This window comes from Engraulis encrasicolus, chromosome 6 (assembly GCF_034702125.1).
Source record: "Engraulis encrasicolus isolate BLACKSEA-1 chromosome 6, IST_EnEncr_1.0, whole genome shotgun sequence".
NCBI lineage: Eukaryota > Metazoa > Chordata > Actinopteri > Clupeiformes > Engraulidae > Engraulis > Engraulis encrasicolus.
This window is the reverse complement of record NC_085862.1, coordinates 11,412,634-11,426,869: the sequence shown is the minus strand read 5'-3', so window position 1 is coordinate 11,426,869 and position 14,236 is coordinate 11,412,634. Positions and strand designations below refer to the sequence as shown.

At 44.3% G+C, this 14,236-nt stretch overlaps 1 protein-coding gene across 3 annotated transcripts; it reads right to left on the bottom strand.

Annotated features, from left to right (window-relative positions):
• Positions 1–5: 5 nt before the first annotated feature.
• usp1 (ubiquitin specific peptidase 1) lies at positions 6–12,210 on the bottom strand. 3 transcript variants are annotated; one of them, XM_063200605.1, is made up of 10 exons: positions 12,079–12,210; positions 11,123–11,337; positions 10,870–10,996; positions 9,240–9,338; positions 7,931–8,127; positions 6,968–7,296; positions 5,445–5,876; positions 5,115–5,279; positions 4,175–4,376; positions 6–3,047 (listed from the first exon to the last, which is right to left on the bottom strand). In XM_063200605.1, exons 2-10 carry the CDS (start codon positions 11,293–11,295, stop codon positions 2,264–2,266), a joined length of 2,508 nt encoding a protein of 835 aa, XP_063056675.1. In that variant the 5' UTR covers positions 11,296–11,337; positions 12,079–12,210; the 3' UTR covers positions 6–2,263. The 3 variants fall into 3 exon arrangements, with proteins under 3 accessions (XP_063056675.1, XP_063056677.1, XP_063056676.1); XM_063200607.1 differs by having other exon boundaries at positions 7,931–8,124; XM_063200606.1 differs by lacking the exon at positions 12,079–12,210 and adding an exon at positions 11,912–11,991.
• Between the last annotated feature and the right edge of the window lie 2,026 nt (positions 12,211–14,236).

Genomic DNA, 14,236 nt, shown 5'->3' with positions numbered 1-14,236 from the left:
CACAATGAGGATATTGCTGGTGTTTTAATAGGGTGTACAAGAGCTTCCACAAAGAGATGGAAATCACACAGGATGAATGGACAAAGATCCTGTAAAACAACCTTAGCAAAGCATTTTCTTTAGAAAAGTTAGATTCCAGACTTTTGCTTTGGTGAACTTCCACCAGAACTGATGGTGGTTGGTCAAATATTTCAGAATGCTTATATTGAGGACCTGGCATGTTAAAAAAAAAGGGGGGGGGGGGGGAATTGTTGGAATGAGGTACATTTTTATCCTTGCCATCAGTATGTGATTCTGACTGGATCCTACTGAAACGTAAAGGGAAATTCGGGCCGATTTCAATATCCACTCTCATTGCTGACACTACCCTTGACTTGTCTATTCCCCTTAGATGCAGCACCCTTTTTGTTGAGATCCTGGCCAAATAACTGGGGGCATACTTTGTTCACATGGCATTTGTAAGGTCTTACATGCTCAAAGTATCGTTCCAGGTTAATGCTGTGTTGTAGGTCACAGCACTACATGGTGGGGATATGAGTATTTTACTATATAAAAAAAAGTAGTAAATAAACCCATGCCCCCATTAGCTGGCCAGATTATCGTTTCTCGAAAGCATCGTTGCCAATCAGTTAGCAACTTAAATACCTACGGGAAATTGCATTGCAACCAATTAAGTTCCTAACTTAGCAACAACATTGTCGAGAAATGCACCCCAGGATGAAAGACAGGGCTGACAAGCTGCGGGTAGCATGAGCACTATGCATGTTGAAATCGGTTGAATTGTCCTTTGAATAGCTTACACACGTTAACTGAATGGACTCGTCCCAGTCCTAGTATCCCATCAAAGATTTCTTTTTTGATAACTGGTGATGTTCTTCAAAAATAAATGTTTCCCAAAACTAGTATAGCTGGTCCAGGAGAAAAGTGTAACCAAGAATCACTACACATTAAGCTTAACTAGTCATCTTATAGTACAGCAAGGATGGAGGGCACAGATATTCTCTCTAAACGTAGACATGTAGCTAGCTATAGCAAGAAAAATACAATAATATATTGTGCTCTTTATAAAACAAAACATATCTAAAAACAGGACCCAGTGCATGAGAAGTCATTACATCTGGTCATACAATGTGGGGGGCGGACACTTTCCATACAAGGGCAAGTTTTCAGAAGATGCACTGTTTTAAGTGCCAAGGTGCGGTCCCAAATGAGGAAAAGTCTGAGGATTAAAAAAGAAATTAAAAAAAAGTCAAGGGCAGGTCAAATGACAGAACATGGAAATAAAAACTCTGATACAGAGCTGGAGAGCGGACTAGAAGATGAGCTACATAGATAGGAACACTAGATACTGTGCCCATCATTCCTTTGTATTGGAACTACTGCCTGAAGTCAGATCACCACAAATTTTAGTTAGGATATTGCTGCCATCAGTCGTTGACAATGCAATATGCACATTGTCCTGTAGGTGGCGTCGATACCATCTATGACAACATCTAGGCTGAACACAGCATTTAGTGGTTCATATCTATGGATGAGCAAGAGCACGTCTAATAAGACAGCGTGAAATGAGGGGTGGGTGACGGGGTATTTTATATCTGATACAGAAAGCTGGGGGGGTGGGCAGTTAGCAAGAGTGCCCCGTGTCTGCTCATGGACCCTGTGAAAGAGGAGCAGGTAGGGCATGGAGGTGCTGCAAGTCTCTGGCAAGGCTGGGGCATCTCATGTCCAGGGGGGGATGATACTAAGAACATGGTCAAGTTATAAACCAGGCTTAGTTCACCTTCAGGAAGTGGTAAAAACCTGCTCATAGATGTATCTGCAGGCATCATTTGGGTGGGGTTGCAGGTATGACATCACGTTGGGGGAACTCCCCCAGGATTCTAAGATTTTACATAGACTCCTATGAGCCTGTGGAACCCCCAACGTGATGTCACAATAGTACATTTTCTTAGGATGGTTAACTTGCAACCCCACCTGTAAGACAATGAGGACTCCAGGTTCCTCTATTAGATGCTCTACCTCTACCAGAAGGTGAACTTCACCTGGTTTACCACCAAACCAGGGGTGCATTTCTCAAAAGAGAAGTTGTTGGCAACTTATGTAGTTAGTTGCCAATGGGAAAACGCATTGAAAACAACAAAGTAGCTAATGTAGTAAGCAACTTTGGTTTCGAGAAATCCACCCCAGCTTCTTTGTACAGGGGCGGGGCGGGGGTGGGTATACTGAGAGCTGGACAGGGGGGCAGAAGAGTGCGCTGCGTGCCTCATTTGTGCTGCGGGACCCTGCGGTAGAAGAGCAGGTATGGCGTGGAGGTGCTGCACGTGTCGGGCGAGCATGCGCGCAGGAACTCCTCCTCCTCGTAGAGCCGCACCTCAGAGTCGTCAAACAGCAGCCACTTCCCCTCGTAGTCCAGAAGGTTCTGCAGATCACCGGCACCGACGCACCTCCGCTCCCCAACCGCCGTGGCCTCTTTCTCTTTCTTCACCCCTGCTGCTGCTGCGCTGCCGAGCGGCTGCGAGCCGGAGGGAAACACGCTCTTGTCAGTGCCGCCCTGGTGCTTGCTGCTGCCGGCGAGGTCGTAGGTGGCCAGGCTCCTCTGGCCCCCCAGCAGGCCCACTCCCTCCAGGGACTTCTTGGTCCCTGGTTTGGCTGAGGGGGAGGCAGCGGAGGCCGAGCTGACACAACAACCACCAACACCACCGCCACCGCCACCAACCCGGCCACTCAGGCTAAAGGACACCTCCCCATCGTCGTACTCCTGGGTCGACGTCTCCACTTTCTTGGCAGCCTGTGTCATCACCTCGCTCTCATCCTCCCCTTCCTCCCTACTTAGGCTTAGCTTTTGGAGGTCCGACATGCGGACGTAGGTGGTGTAATGGCCACTGCTGATGGTGACGCCGCTGTGCATGACCACGGCGAAGAGCTGATAGTGCTGCTGCTGCTGTCCGCCAGGGGGCGCCGCGCCCGTGCTCCACTCCTCCAGAGAGAGCTGCAGGGGCGTCTGCAGAGGCGTGTTCACCTTCGACAGCCCGGCGTACGGGTCCAACCTGGAGGACAAAAGGATCCCACAACTGAGTTGAAGTATCATACAGCGCTGGCATGAAGTATTTGAAGAGCTCTTTTCCTAAATGAGAGATGTATCCATTTTATAGAATGTTGGGAAATTGACATGTTTGTATTGGGTATTGCAAAATGAATTTTATAGAGGTTTGAAAGGTAAGTCAAAATTGGTGGATATAGCGTTTTGGAAAAGAGCTCTTCATTTGATCCCTTGATTACTGTATGTTGGTTTGCCCACTAAAAAACAAACACTAGTCTAGAATTTGGATGGTATGTGTATTCTAACATGGATACATCATCAGATCCAACCTTAACGACAAAGGATCCCACAACACTGGCTTTAAAGTATAAACTAAGGTAACATTTAAATTCATGACTGTAGTGGACACATTTCTCTCACATATCTGTAAAATAAAATAAAAAAATGTACACAATTTTTTCTAGGAATATCCTCATTACCCCTCAAAGATTTGGGGAAGATTAAAAAAAAGAACAAAAAAAAAAAAACAGTTATACAAAAACAGTTCCCTGGTAATCAGGAGGATATAGCGTTAAGGTTCCATGGTCCTGTTGCATGGCTCTTGGTTCCCACTGGTGCTTGAATTACTTGAAAATGCTTGAATTTAAATTAAGTGTTTTCAAGGTTGTGAAAATGCTTGAATGCTTGGTGAAGTGCTTGAAAATGCTTGAAATTTAGTAAGCCAAATAATAGAAATAAATTGTTTAGGTACATCAAAAAGGGAGTGAGATGTCAGATGGGATTTGCCATTCGAAAACCTAAAATTGATTAGAATGCAGGAGAGTGCATCTTAAAAACACAAAATTCTGGGGGTGCTGGAAAACTGAAATGTGGTGCTTCAAAAGTGCTTGAATTTTTTCATCAAAAAGGTGTGGGAACCCTGATGGCACATACCACTCATACTCGCTCACCTACAAATAGATAATAAATCGTAGTTGTCATTTTATTGTTTATCTCTACCATGCCACTATCAAATTGTCATTGTTAAATGATGCGTGTACCAAAATACCTTAAGTAACATACAGTACACTGCTTCACTGCCCCCCTGGCAATGCTACAAGCGTACAGAACTGTACAGTACAAACTTTGACTCACTCTGAGGAGTTGGCAGCAAAGCACTTGAGGTGGATGGTGATGACACTGGGGGTCTTGTCAAACAGCAGGCTCCTCTCGGCCTCTGTGTAGTGGCGGCATGTCTCGCAGAAGTATTTGTCCTCCCCCACGATCCTCTCCACCGAGGCAAACTGGGAGATGGCCCACTTCAGGGTCTTCAGCTCTGGCTTGGGCTCTGGAGAGACTGAGGGGACAACAGAGATCACTTTTAACATTACAATTCAGAAAGGGACACTGTGCAGGAAATGGCCAAAAAGGTACTGCAACTATGCTGCTTATTGAAACTGGGCTGCCTATTGCCAAATTTGATCTTTACATGAAAGTTTACTAAGTAATAAACAAATATTTTCTAGTATGGTCCAAGTAGTCATTTTTGCAGCTAAAAATGGCTATTTTTGGAAATTCAAAATGGCGGACCATGGAGAAGATCCCCCTTTTCATGTATGAAAAGTACAAATCTATTCAGGGTCATGAGGGTAACATTCAGGGTCATGAGATTTGAGACAACTTTATTAAAAATCTCTGTTTGTTTGAGATGAATGAACACATTCTAATTAAAGATGAGTGTCTTGGCGTTTAAATGCAACTGTGCATATTTTTATGTGCTACAGAAGCGAAGATATTAAGGTTTTTATAGGCTGAGGGCAGCTTTTCTTTAAGGGCTCAGGCATCCAGCACCCTTTTTTGCCGGTGCCTTAGGCGTCAATGGGTTAAAACACGGTCGCTTAGGTCTTTCGCAGCTCGTGAGATCTGACGAAAAGAAAGTTGACTCAATACGATGATGGAGGGACTAAATTCAGCCTGACTGAATCGGAGGCATTTTGGATAGAATAATTGACAACCATTCAAAGTACCAGACTGTTAGGACTTGTCTGCTTCTATAGGAAGTATGAGAGAGTATGGACGGTCAGTGTGGTCTTACTCTCTGAGCCAGAGTCCCTTGGTGTCTGCTCGTCCTCCTGCACGGGGACACTGATATCCTGGAAGTCCTCCCGCCGCTCCGTGAAGCACTCGCACTCCAGACAGCGCGTCCGGAGCACCAGCTGCCCCTGGAACAGGCTCTTCAATACATCCAAGCTTTGGGTCTCTATACACACAGACAGACAGACAGGCAGACACAGACAGACATGGAATGCAGAGACAATTTAGTGTGGCAGCAAGTGATGTTAAGTCAATGGAGAAAAAAAACACACAAGCTGAAGGACGCAAGAGACTGATCCCTCCCAGACTTAACTTAAGACACCGTGCTTACCTTCGCTCTGGGGTTTGCCGTCCTTACACTGAGCGCTGGTCTGCGCTAACGTGAGTGCGGTGTCGTCTGTTTGGTCCTGATCTTGCGGCCTACGGGCCTCCTCCTTCTCCTGCTCCTCTTTGGTTTCAGAGCGGCCGCCCAAGTGGCTGGTCAGGCGGCCCATGCTCCGAAACTTGGAGAAGATGCTGGGCTGTTTCCCAGAGGATGTCGATGAGGAGGAGGAGGAAGAGGACGACGACTTTAACCAACTCAGTCGTGCTCGCTTCTTCCTTTTGCTTGTCGTTTCCTTGGGGAGCTCCGGCAGCTTTGCTTCCTCCACTTCACTCCCCTCTTCCTTCTCCTTCTCCACCTTCTCTTCCTCCTCCTCCGTCTGCCCTGCCTCCTGGTGGCCATTAGCAAGCTGATCACCAGCTCCCTCTGTACTGATGTCACCTAGAGACACATGGACATCATGAGGTCATTTGATTGTTATATTGTTATAACTGATTTCATTGTTTTTTTTGTTGCTGCTGTTGTTGTTAGCTTAAATCATTTGCTGCTTTGTCATGTTATGCCACCGTGTCCCAAAGGTTCACACTCCCCAATGGACAACGTTGTCACCCGTTTTCTCCAAAATGGGTGGCACCTGGTCAGACAGGTGTTGAGGTTTTAGATATTTCATCCGTTTGTGATGGGTCTATCAGATAGTAATCTATGCATTCACCAGTTCCATCATGAAACACGTCACAGAACCTTTCTGGTAGTGTTTGCTGCAGAGGGCGAGGAAAATTAGCAAGCTTGGCAGAAGCATTCTATGGTTGAAAAAGTGGTGGCAGAGATAACAGAATGCTGACTCCCTTGAGGACATGCCCGCCGTGCCCCCTTGTTCCCATTTTGAGGGCCAAGGTCCTCATATATTGTTATTATTATTATTATTATTATCAATAAAAATATTTTTTATAGCGCCCTTCATGAAACCCAAGGTTGCTTTACAAACAGAGGAGTTGGGTCACAGAGTTGGGTCTTAGTGAGCACATGAGCTGTGAGTTGGTTTCTGAAGGAAATCAGTGTAAATCAGTATGGGGGCTTGGCATATGTGGGCAGGTAGACGGACCCAGGGGGTGGGAACAGCAATACAGAAAGCTCAGTCACCAAAGGTACGTAGTCTGGTGCGGAGGATGAGAAGTTGGTCGTTGCCAGAGGCTGTCTCGAAATTCAAAAATCCAAACATGCACGAGCATTGCAAAGCGGACCCCACCGCACTCTCGATTAAAAGGTGCCAAACATAAACAAAAGCTGTGTAAAATTGAAAGAAAAATGTCTGCAAACTTAAATCCCCTTTGTGTTCTTTTTAATGATTAGGCCAAGCTTTCGCTCTACTGACCTTCCTCAGGGCTCAGTTATCCTAAGCTACCCCAAAGATCCATCTATTAAAAAGTGCAAAGGACTTTTTAATTTTTCTACCTTTTTGTCGTGTCCCGTCAGGTGCCAGGACATACCATTTATTAACTTGTTTTCCTTTTGACTATCATTAGTATTTTTACCTGAAGACTTCCTCTTGGATCGTGTTGCAGGCTGCTGCAGCTCCTCTTCCTCCTGGCTGGTGGTGTTATGGTTCTTGCCCTGGGACTTGGGCTTCTTCTTGGCGTTCCCCGCCTCGGTGTCACTCTTCCTCTTCCCGCTCAGCTGGCCGTCCGCTCCCCCTCCTGCACCTCCTTCTCCATCCTCCTCTTTGGTCTCCTCCTTCCCCGACGTGGTCTCTGGCTCCTCTTTGCGGATGATGTCGCAGGCTTCCTGTATGTATCCCAGGATGCACTGCAACACCTCCTGGGCATCGTGTTGAAGATAGCCCTCGTACATGGGGTTCAGCTGCCTGTGGAGAGAGAAACGTGCAAGATTTAGCAAAGCAATGTGAAACATTCACCTTATTCCTACTACACTGTTGATACATCCCAGGGGTCATTTCGGGATTTCAACTAAACTTCATAATATTTCCATAATAACAAGGAATAGTTAGATGCCCAAAATTACAAGGTTACAAGCTATTCAACACCATTAAAGCAACATCTGCAGACATGAACATACTCCAATTGTCAAGGTAGTGTTTTATTTTTATTTTTCCAAACCCAGAGGTACCCGAATTCAGAAAGTGAAAACCATGCCACATTTTTGCCCCCAGCCAATTCAACGAACCAGCTCATGCAATTTACTTCATGCCTCAAGCCAGGTTGATGAGCCAAACTGTAAAATCACGCATGTTGAGAGCACAGGCAGAAGAAAAACCTAGCAGGATATTTCCTCTGCTTGTCCAACAAACTCATGCCCCCAATAGCATGGCCAGGATCTCAGAAAGGGCCAAAAAAAAAAAAAAAAAAAAGCGTCCTCAGGTACTGACAAGACAAGAATATTGTGAACAATACAACTGCATGTTGAAATTGTCTAGAATTGTTCTTTACCCATGATAGCCTGCCTGTGATGTGATGTAATGTGATGTGGTGTGGTAATACCTGAGGGAGTTGAGCAGTTTGCGTGGAGGAGTGGCGAGCTCGCCCTCGCCGTATTTGCTGGGACTGACCAGGAAGTTGGACTGCAGTTGCTCTAGAGAGGTGATGAGACTGTGGAAACTGGCCAGTAGCTCCACCTGTGCCGGCGCCTGCAGCTCCTGCTCCCCCTCTCCTGCCTCCACAGCAGAGCCCTCCTGCTGCTACACACACACACACACACACACACAGGTGCAGTACATGCATAGCAGAGATGAGTGGTTAGTTATCATGTATGGGGCACCTAAGTCACGCCCTTCTACTTCCGAGCCGTGGGCCTGGAGCTCTCAACATTTTGAACGGGAGTGAATGGAACGAGTCAAGCTAAATCCTCATCCCGTTTGGCATGTGCTCCGGATTTCACATATGATGGCGGTGTATTTTTAAGGTTTGGATTTGCAACGTAAGACCAATCATTTTCGACACGCAAGAAAGGCTATTTTAGCTTTTGTGCATAACTGTGTTAGAGACTACAACGTGCGCCTCGCATATTTGACGTGAACCGAGGCACAGCCAACCCTACTGCTGCACCGCGGCTGAAGTGTCTGCACGTCGGACATGCGACGTCTGTTGTGTAGTCCAAATAATTACATATTTTTGCACACACAACTCAAAAATCGCCAAGTGAAGTCAACAAACACACCATTGGTTGTTATTAATTCTGAGGCACAGCATATGTGTGATCGACGGGGAAATGCGAGGTGGATCGGAAAATAGCTTTGATCAGTCCATTACAGCCCAGTCAAAAGTTTTTGCGTTCCCAGCCCCATGAGCCGCCCGGAAGGGGTGGAGACTTAGGTGCCCCATTAGGCCGTGTTCGGATTTGATGTGGACGGATGTTTGACATTATATTCCTATAGGGGTACAGGGTGCTTTTATAAACGCTGCCACGACGCTCTTTTAATTCTACAGGTTCATTGCCTGCCATCCTTGTTGGTTTTCAGCACCAAAAATAGGGGCCTTTTCTTTCTTTGTTACTGCTGTCTGTCTTCAATCTTCATACAATTATCCAAAAAGTTTAGTAGTAAGCAACTTGACTTTTTAAGATCGAAAGGCACGTCGTTCCTCATTTCAAGGACCTTCATTAGCTCAAAGAAATCCATTACATCTAAACGCTTCAATATTACTGCCGTAAGCAAAAGAAAAAAAAAGAGAGAATTGGAAGTGGCAGAGTGGAAAATGCACATCAAAACATCCATGGTTTGACAAGCATCCATGGGGAGATAAAGTCCATGGTTTAAAAAGTGTTGATAAGGACAAAGGAATCTTTGCTAACCTCCTCATCCTTCAAGACCTTCTTCTGCTTATTTTGGCCCTTGGACAGCTTGTACAGCTTCTTGATTGCCTCTTTAAAACCAGGGCAATAGTACAGGACCTAAATGAACAAAATAAAAATTACAAGGTTACAAGTTATTCAACACCATTAAAGCAACATCTGCAGACATTAAAGGGACAGTTTGGTCAATTTCAACATGCAGTTGTAATGCTCACACTACCCTGGACTTGTCAGTGCCTGAGATTTTTTTTTCTTCTTCTTCAGCCGTTTCCGAGATCCTGGTCATTGTAATGGGGGCAGCTCTTTGTTTACATTTCAAAAAAACATTTTTATTTATTCCCAAAAACATCCAAAAGGTTATAAAACATCAGCAGACAACTAGAAAACAGCAGTACCTTTTGGGAAAATATTTGGAATTGGCCTATGTTTCATTTTTTAAAAATGTAAACAAACGCTGCCCCCATTAGAATTGCTCATATCTCGGAAAGGGCTGAGCCGAAAAATGTGGCATCACCAGGTACTGACAAGTCAAGGGTAGCGTGAGCAATACAACTGCATGTTGAAATTGACCAAACTGTCCCTTTAACATACTCCAATTGTCAAGGTAGTGTTTTATTTTTTTACAAAAATTTAAACAAACCCAGAGGTACCCAAATTCAGAAAGTGAAAACCATGCCACATTTTTGCCCCAGCCAACTCAACGAACCAGCTCATGCCATTTACTTCATGCCTCAAGCCAGGTTGATGAACGAAATAAAAAGGGAAATCTTAATGCATCACAAATGACTGACAATCTGAACCATAAAATCAACAGTCATCAAGCATAGGGCCACTCCTCATCGTTTATGTCTAATTGTTTAATTTATCTGTTAATTTACATTCAAAGCATTCTGCTCAATCCAGCCAATGAAAGTCAACTTTGATTTGAAGTTATGATGTCCTTGAATTGCATCGTTATCTTCCACACCCACAGCGATCTTCCGTCTTTTGTTGATGCATCTCTGAAGTAATCAAGTAGGCCAATCAGGGACATCCACTCAGTTTGTTTTTCTTCCTTTTTCTTTTATTTTTATTCATACATTGCCGGGTCAGACAGACGCTTCGCCAGCAAGAGCCTTCATCAGTGTAGCCTCAGGCTCAGGCCTCACTGATGAAGGCTCTTGCAGTTGAAACGTCTGTCTGACACCTGTCTGTCTGACACATGTCTGTCTGACACCTGTCTGTCTGACACCTGTCTGTCTGACACCTGTCTGTCTGACACCTGTCTGTCTGACACCTGTCTGTCTGACACCTGTCTGTCTGACACCTGTCTGTCTGCACACTTCCTCCCATTTTAGATTGTTGGCTCCCAGTGAACACTTTCAAGTCATCATCAAGTGTATGTCCGATCTTCAGTCTGATGAGTGAATAGTTTGAAAACGTTCACTAGAAATAAAAACGGAAAACAGGAGCAACTGTGCAGAAACTCCAAATTGTAATGTTCAACCATAGCCATGACAATCCATAAGGGGAAAAAATACTGCAATACACTTCTTGCCAAATTGTGCAGGTCTATCTACATCACAGTGTATTAAATGATGGAGTGTCTCATGCAATCGTGACCCGTTAATGCAATAGCCAAAATGCCTACCTGCAGGATGCTGTTCAGGTAGCAAGTATTGCCAAGGTTATTTAAGCCGACAAAGGGCACAAGGACCTCCCTCCGCTCACAGGTAACGGGCGATGATGGACATGGGCATGGCACGACCTGGTCAAGACTGAAGGAATTGAACAAACCCCTGGTTAGTTTTGTAATTAAAAGAGGACCAATGACTGTCTATGCAAAACTGTAAACAACAAAATATTTGTACTATGGTTAACAATCTAGGTTCAAAAAGGGTCACCTCGCAGTTTCTTCTGTTTCCAGAGGCTGTGCATTCTGCTCTTCTGCTTGTGTCTCGGAGAAATCTAGCGCTCGCTTGGTGTCCTTCTTCTGAAAGAACTTCAGAGACAGTTTGCTTTTCTTGATGGGGCTGCCCAAAGCGGCCACCACGGCGTCAGCCTGAAGACCTGGCATTGCGCAACCGCAGAACAGCTGATGTCTACACTGGACTGGTCACTGAAACAAATACATGACAGACGAAGTTAGTCATATTTTGTACGGGTCAAAATGTCCTACAATTCACAACACAACACAGAACTGTTTTCCATTACAGAGATATTGGAATAGCACAGTGAGTGTAAAACCGAAAGCAAATCACTTCATACTAATAGCTAACCGCGTGCATTGTAAATGGAATACGGGGGTGGGCTACGAACAAAGCTAGCCCGTTAGCTTCGCTAACTGTCTACGTGCGTGATACTTGACATCTGCATCACCAATACGATCCAATACAGGCAGCTTACCAATTACAAACCATTTGCTAAATAAATAACTGGAATGTAGTTGTCCACATAGTGTCGACACTCTCGTTTCAAGTTTCACAGCTGCTAGGTTACCTTGTAAACTACTGCACAACACAACAAACTTTACTCATAGGTTCAGTCAACGATAGCAAACACATAGCCAGCTAGCTAACAAATCGGGATGCTAAGGCGTTGTTATCTAATCACCAATCAAGGAATTCAGTGAAAAACACTTTCCAAATTCAGAGTTAATACAATATTGATGCCCGTTAAAGAAGGCACATCACCATTATTTTCGACATACGACCAAGGCGCTAACAGAGAAAGCCATCAACAACAGCGGGAAGGGGTGTGTGAACACGCCGGTTCATTTTTCGGTAACTAGTTCAACATTACATAAGGTACTACTACGCAGTCAACAAAAGCTCAACCTTCAACTTAGAAGAATACATACCTGTTAAATTATAACATAAACATAGCCATTAACAGCCTCCAAGCTTCTCCTCTATCAAAACAGTATTTGATGTTACATTAGTAAACACTTGACTACCGACTCGCATTCTATGGATGGAACTTGGCGCTTTTTCACAGGAGGCACACCAGAACCAGAAGAACACCCGCAGTCGTGCCTGCAAATATTACTTATTTTATTTTACGTACTTTTCGAAAGAGATAGTTTCACCATAATTCAAAATAATAATTATTGTTGTACTGGCAAAAAAACGGTCCTCTTCGTCATGAATTTATCAATACTATTGATATATTTAGCAGGCGAATCGTGGGACAACTTTTGAGAGCACATCACATGACATTTGAGGGAGACATGTTGGTGAGGGAAATTCAGTTAGGCACATTATTTTTCAATAAGTCCAAAATCGTGACGGATCGCCGGCATCGCCCAAAGGCATTCAGTCAGTTGTCCTATAGGCCTACTGTATATGATCAGAGATTTTTTTTCTTCTAAACTCTCTCTGATATGATAGCATTTACCAATTAAATTATAGTCTTCATTTATTTGTGCCGACCTTACCTAGGCCTATAGGCTATAGCCTAGTTAACTAGACTTTGAGACTAATAAACAGCAGAGAAATGTCACCATTCGAGTAGGCCTAAATGAAGAAAAGCTGAAAATGTAAGAGAACATCTAGTTTACTTATGCATGAAAAATACAACCACTTTTTAGTTGCATTACCTGACCTCAACAGCAGATGGCTGACTTCTCACATCTTGATCTTGAGCTTGCCCTGAACCGCCTCATACAAGGCTTTGATCTTGCTCAGTGAGGTGTTTTTTCTTCTTCTGGGAGTTGATGTCGTAGTGCTACGGTAAATGCTGTACCTCACCAGAGCGTACATCACATAAAAAATATCCTAACAGTGAAAGGCTTGGCTGATTTAGTGTAGGCTATTGAGTTTGATTACTGGGTAGGTATAGCCTATAATAATAATAGTGATAGCTACCCCTCGGATTCTTATAGGCTAGCCCAGGCTCATGCAGGCACATAATAATGGCATTATTTGTCTGTAACCCTATAAAAAGCATGTGGACCTAATTAAGTTGATTTCCCTACGCGTTTCCTGCATGTCAAGTTCTGTGTAGACTAAGAATAATGCCCTGATTATTTTTAAACAATTGCCATCAACTATTGTCATGTCTTGCAAAATGTTAGGCCTATGTCAAAAATCTAGTTGGGACCTAGTTGGGATCTAGCCTGTCTTTGAGGGAAATGGACTACTCTGTTGCACACAAAAAATGTTTGGCGTGTCCTGAAACCACTTCATGCCTGATTTATAGGCATATTACTCTGTGTTTTGTGTCTCTTTAGTTTATGTCTACTTTACTCTGAATCACATTCTCTCTCTCTCTCTCTCTCTCTCTCTCTCTCTCTCTCTCTCTCTCTCTCTCTCTCTCTCTCTCTCTCTCTCTCTCACACACCCACCCACACACACACACCACACACACACACACACACACACACACACACACACACACACACACACACACACACACACACACACACACACACACACACACACACACACACACACACACAATTGTGTCATTTGCCATCATGTTCATCCTTAATCATAATAAGTCAAGTCAAGTCAGCTTTTATTGTCACTTTCTTCATATGCACAAGTCATACAAGGAAATGAAATTACGTTTTTTCTCTATACCATGCCAGGACAAAGACATATACATTACTGACATTTTACAGACAGACATAAAGTGCAAGACAGGACAGGTAGTGACTGGTAACAATAAGTGGTCAATAATAAATACAGTACAAATGAACATTTAACATTTAACATTCAACATGTAAACAGAAGATACACACACACACACACACACACACACACACACACACACACACACACACACACACACACACACACACACACACACACACACAATTGTGTCATTTGCCATCATGTTCATCCTTAATCAAGAAAGGAGGAGTGCTGCTGCTGCAAGACCATCAGGAGGAGGAGAGCTTGAGAGACTTCTGTCAGACCCCCCCCCCCCCCCCCCTCCTCTCCCCCTCCCTCCACCCAAGGTCCTATTGGATTGGCTGCGGGGAGAAAGGGGGTGTGTCCAGCAGCCAGCCAGGC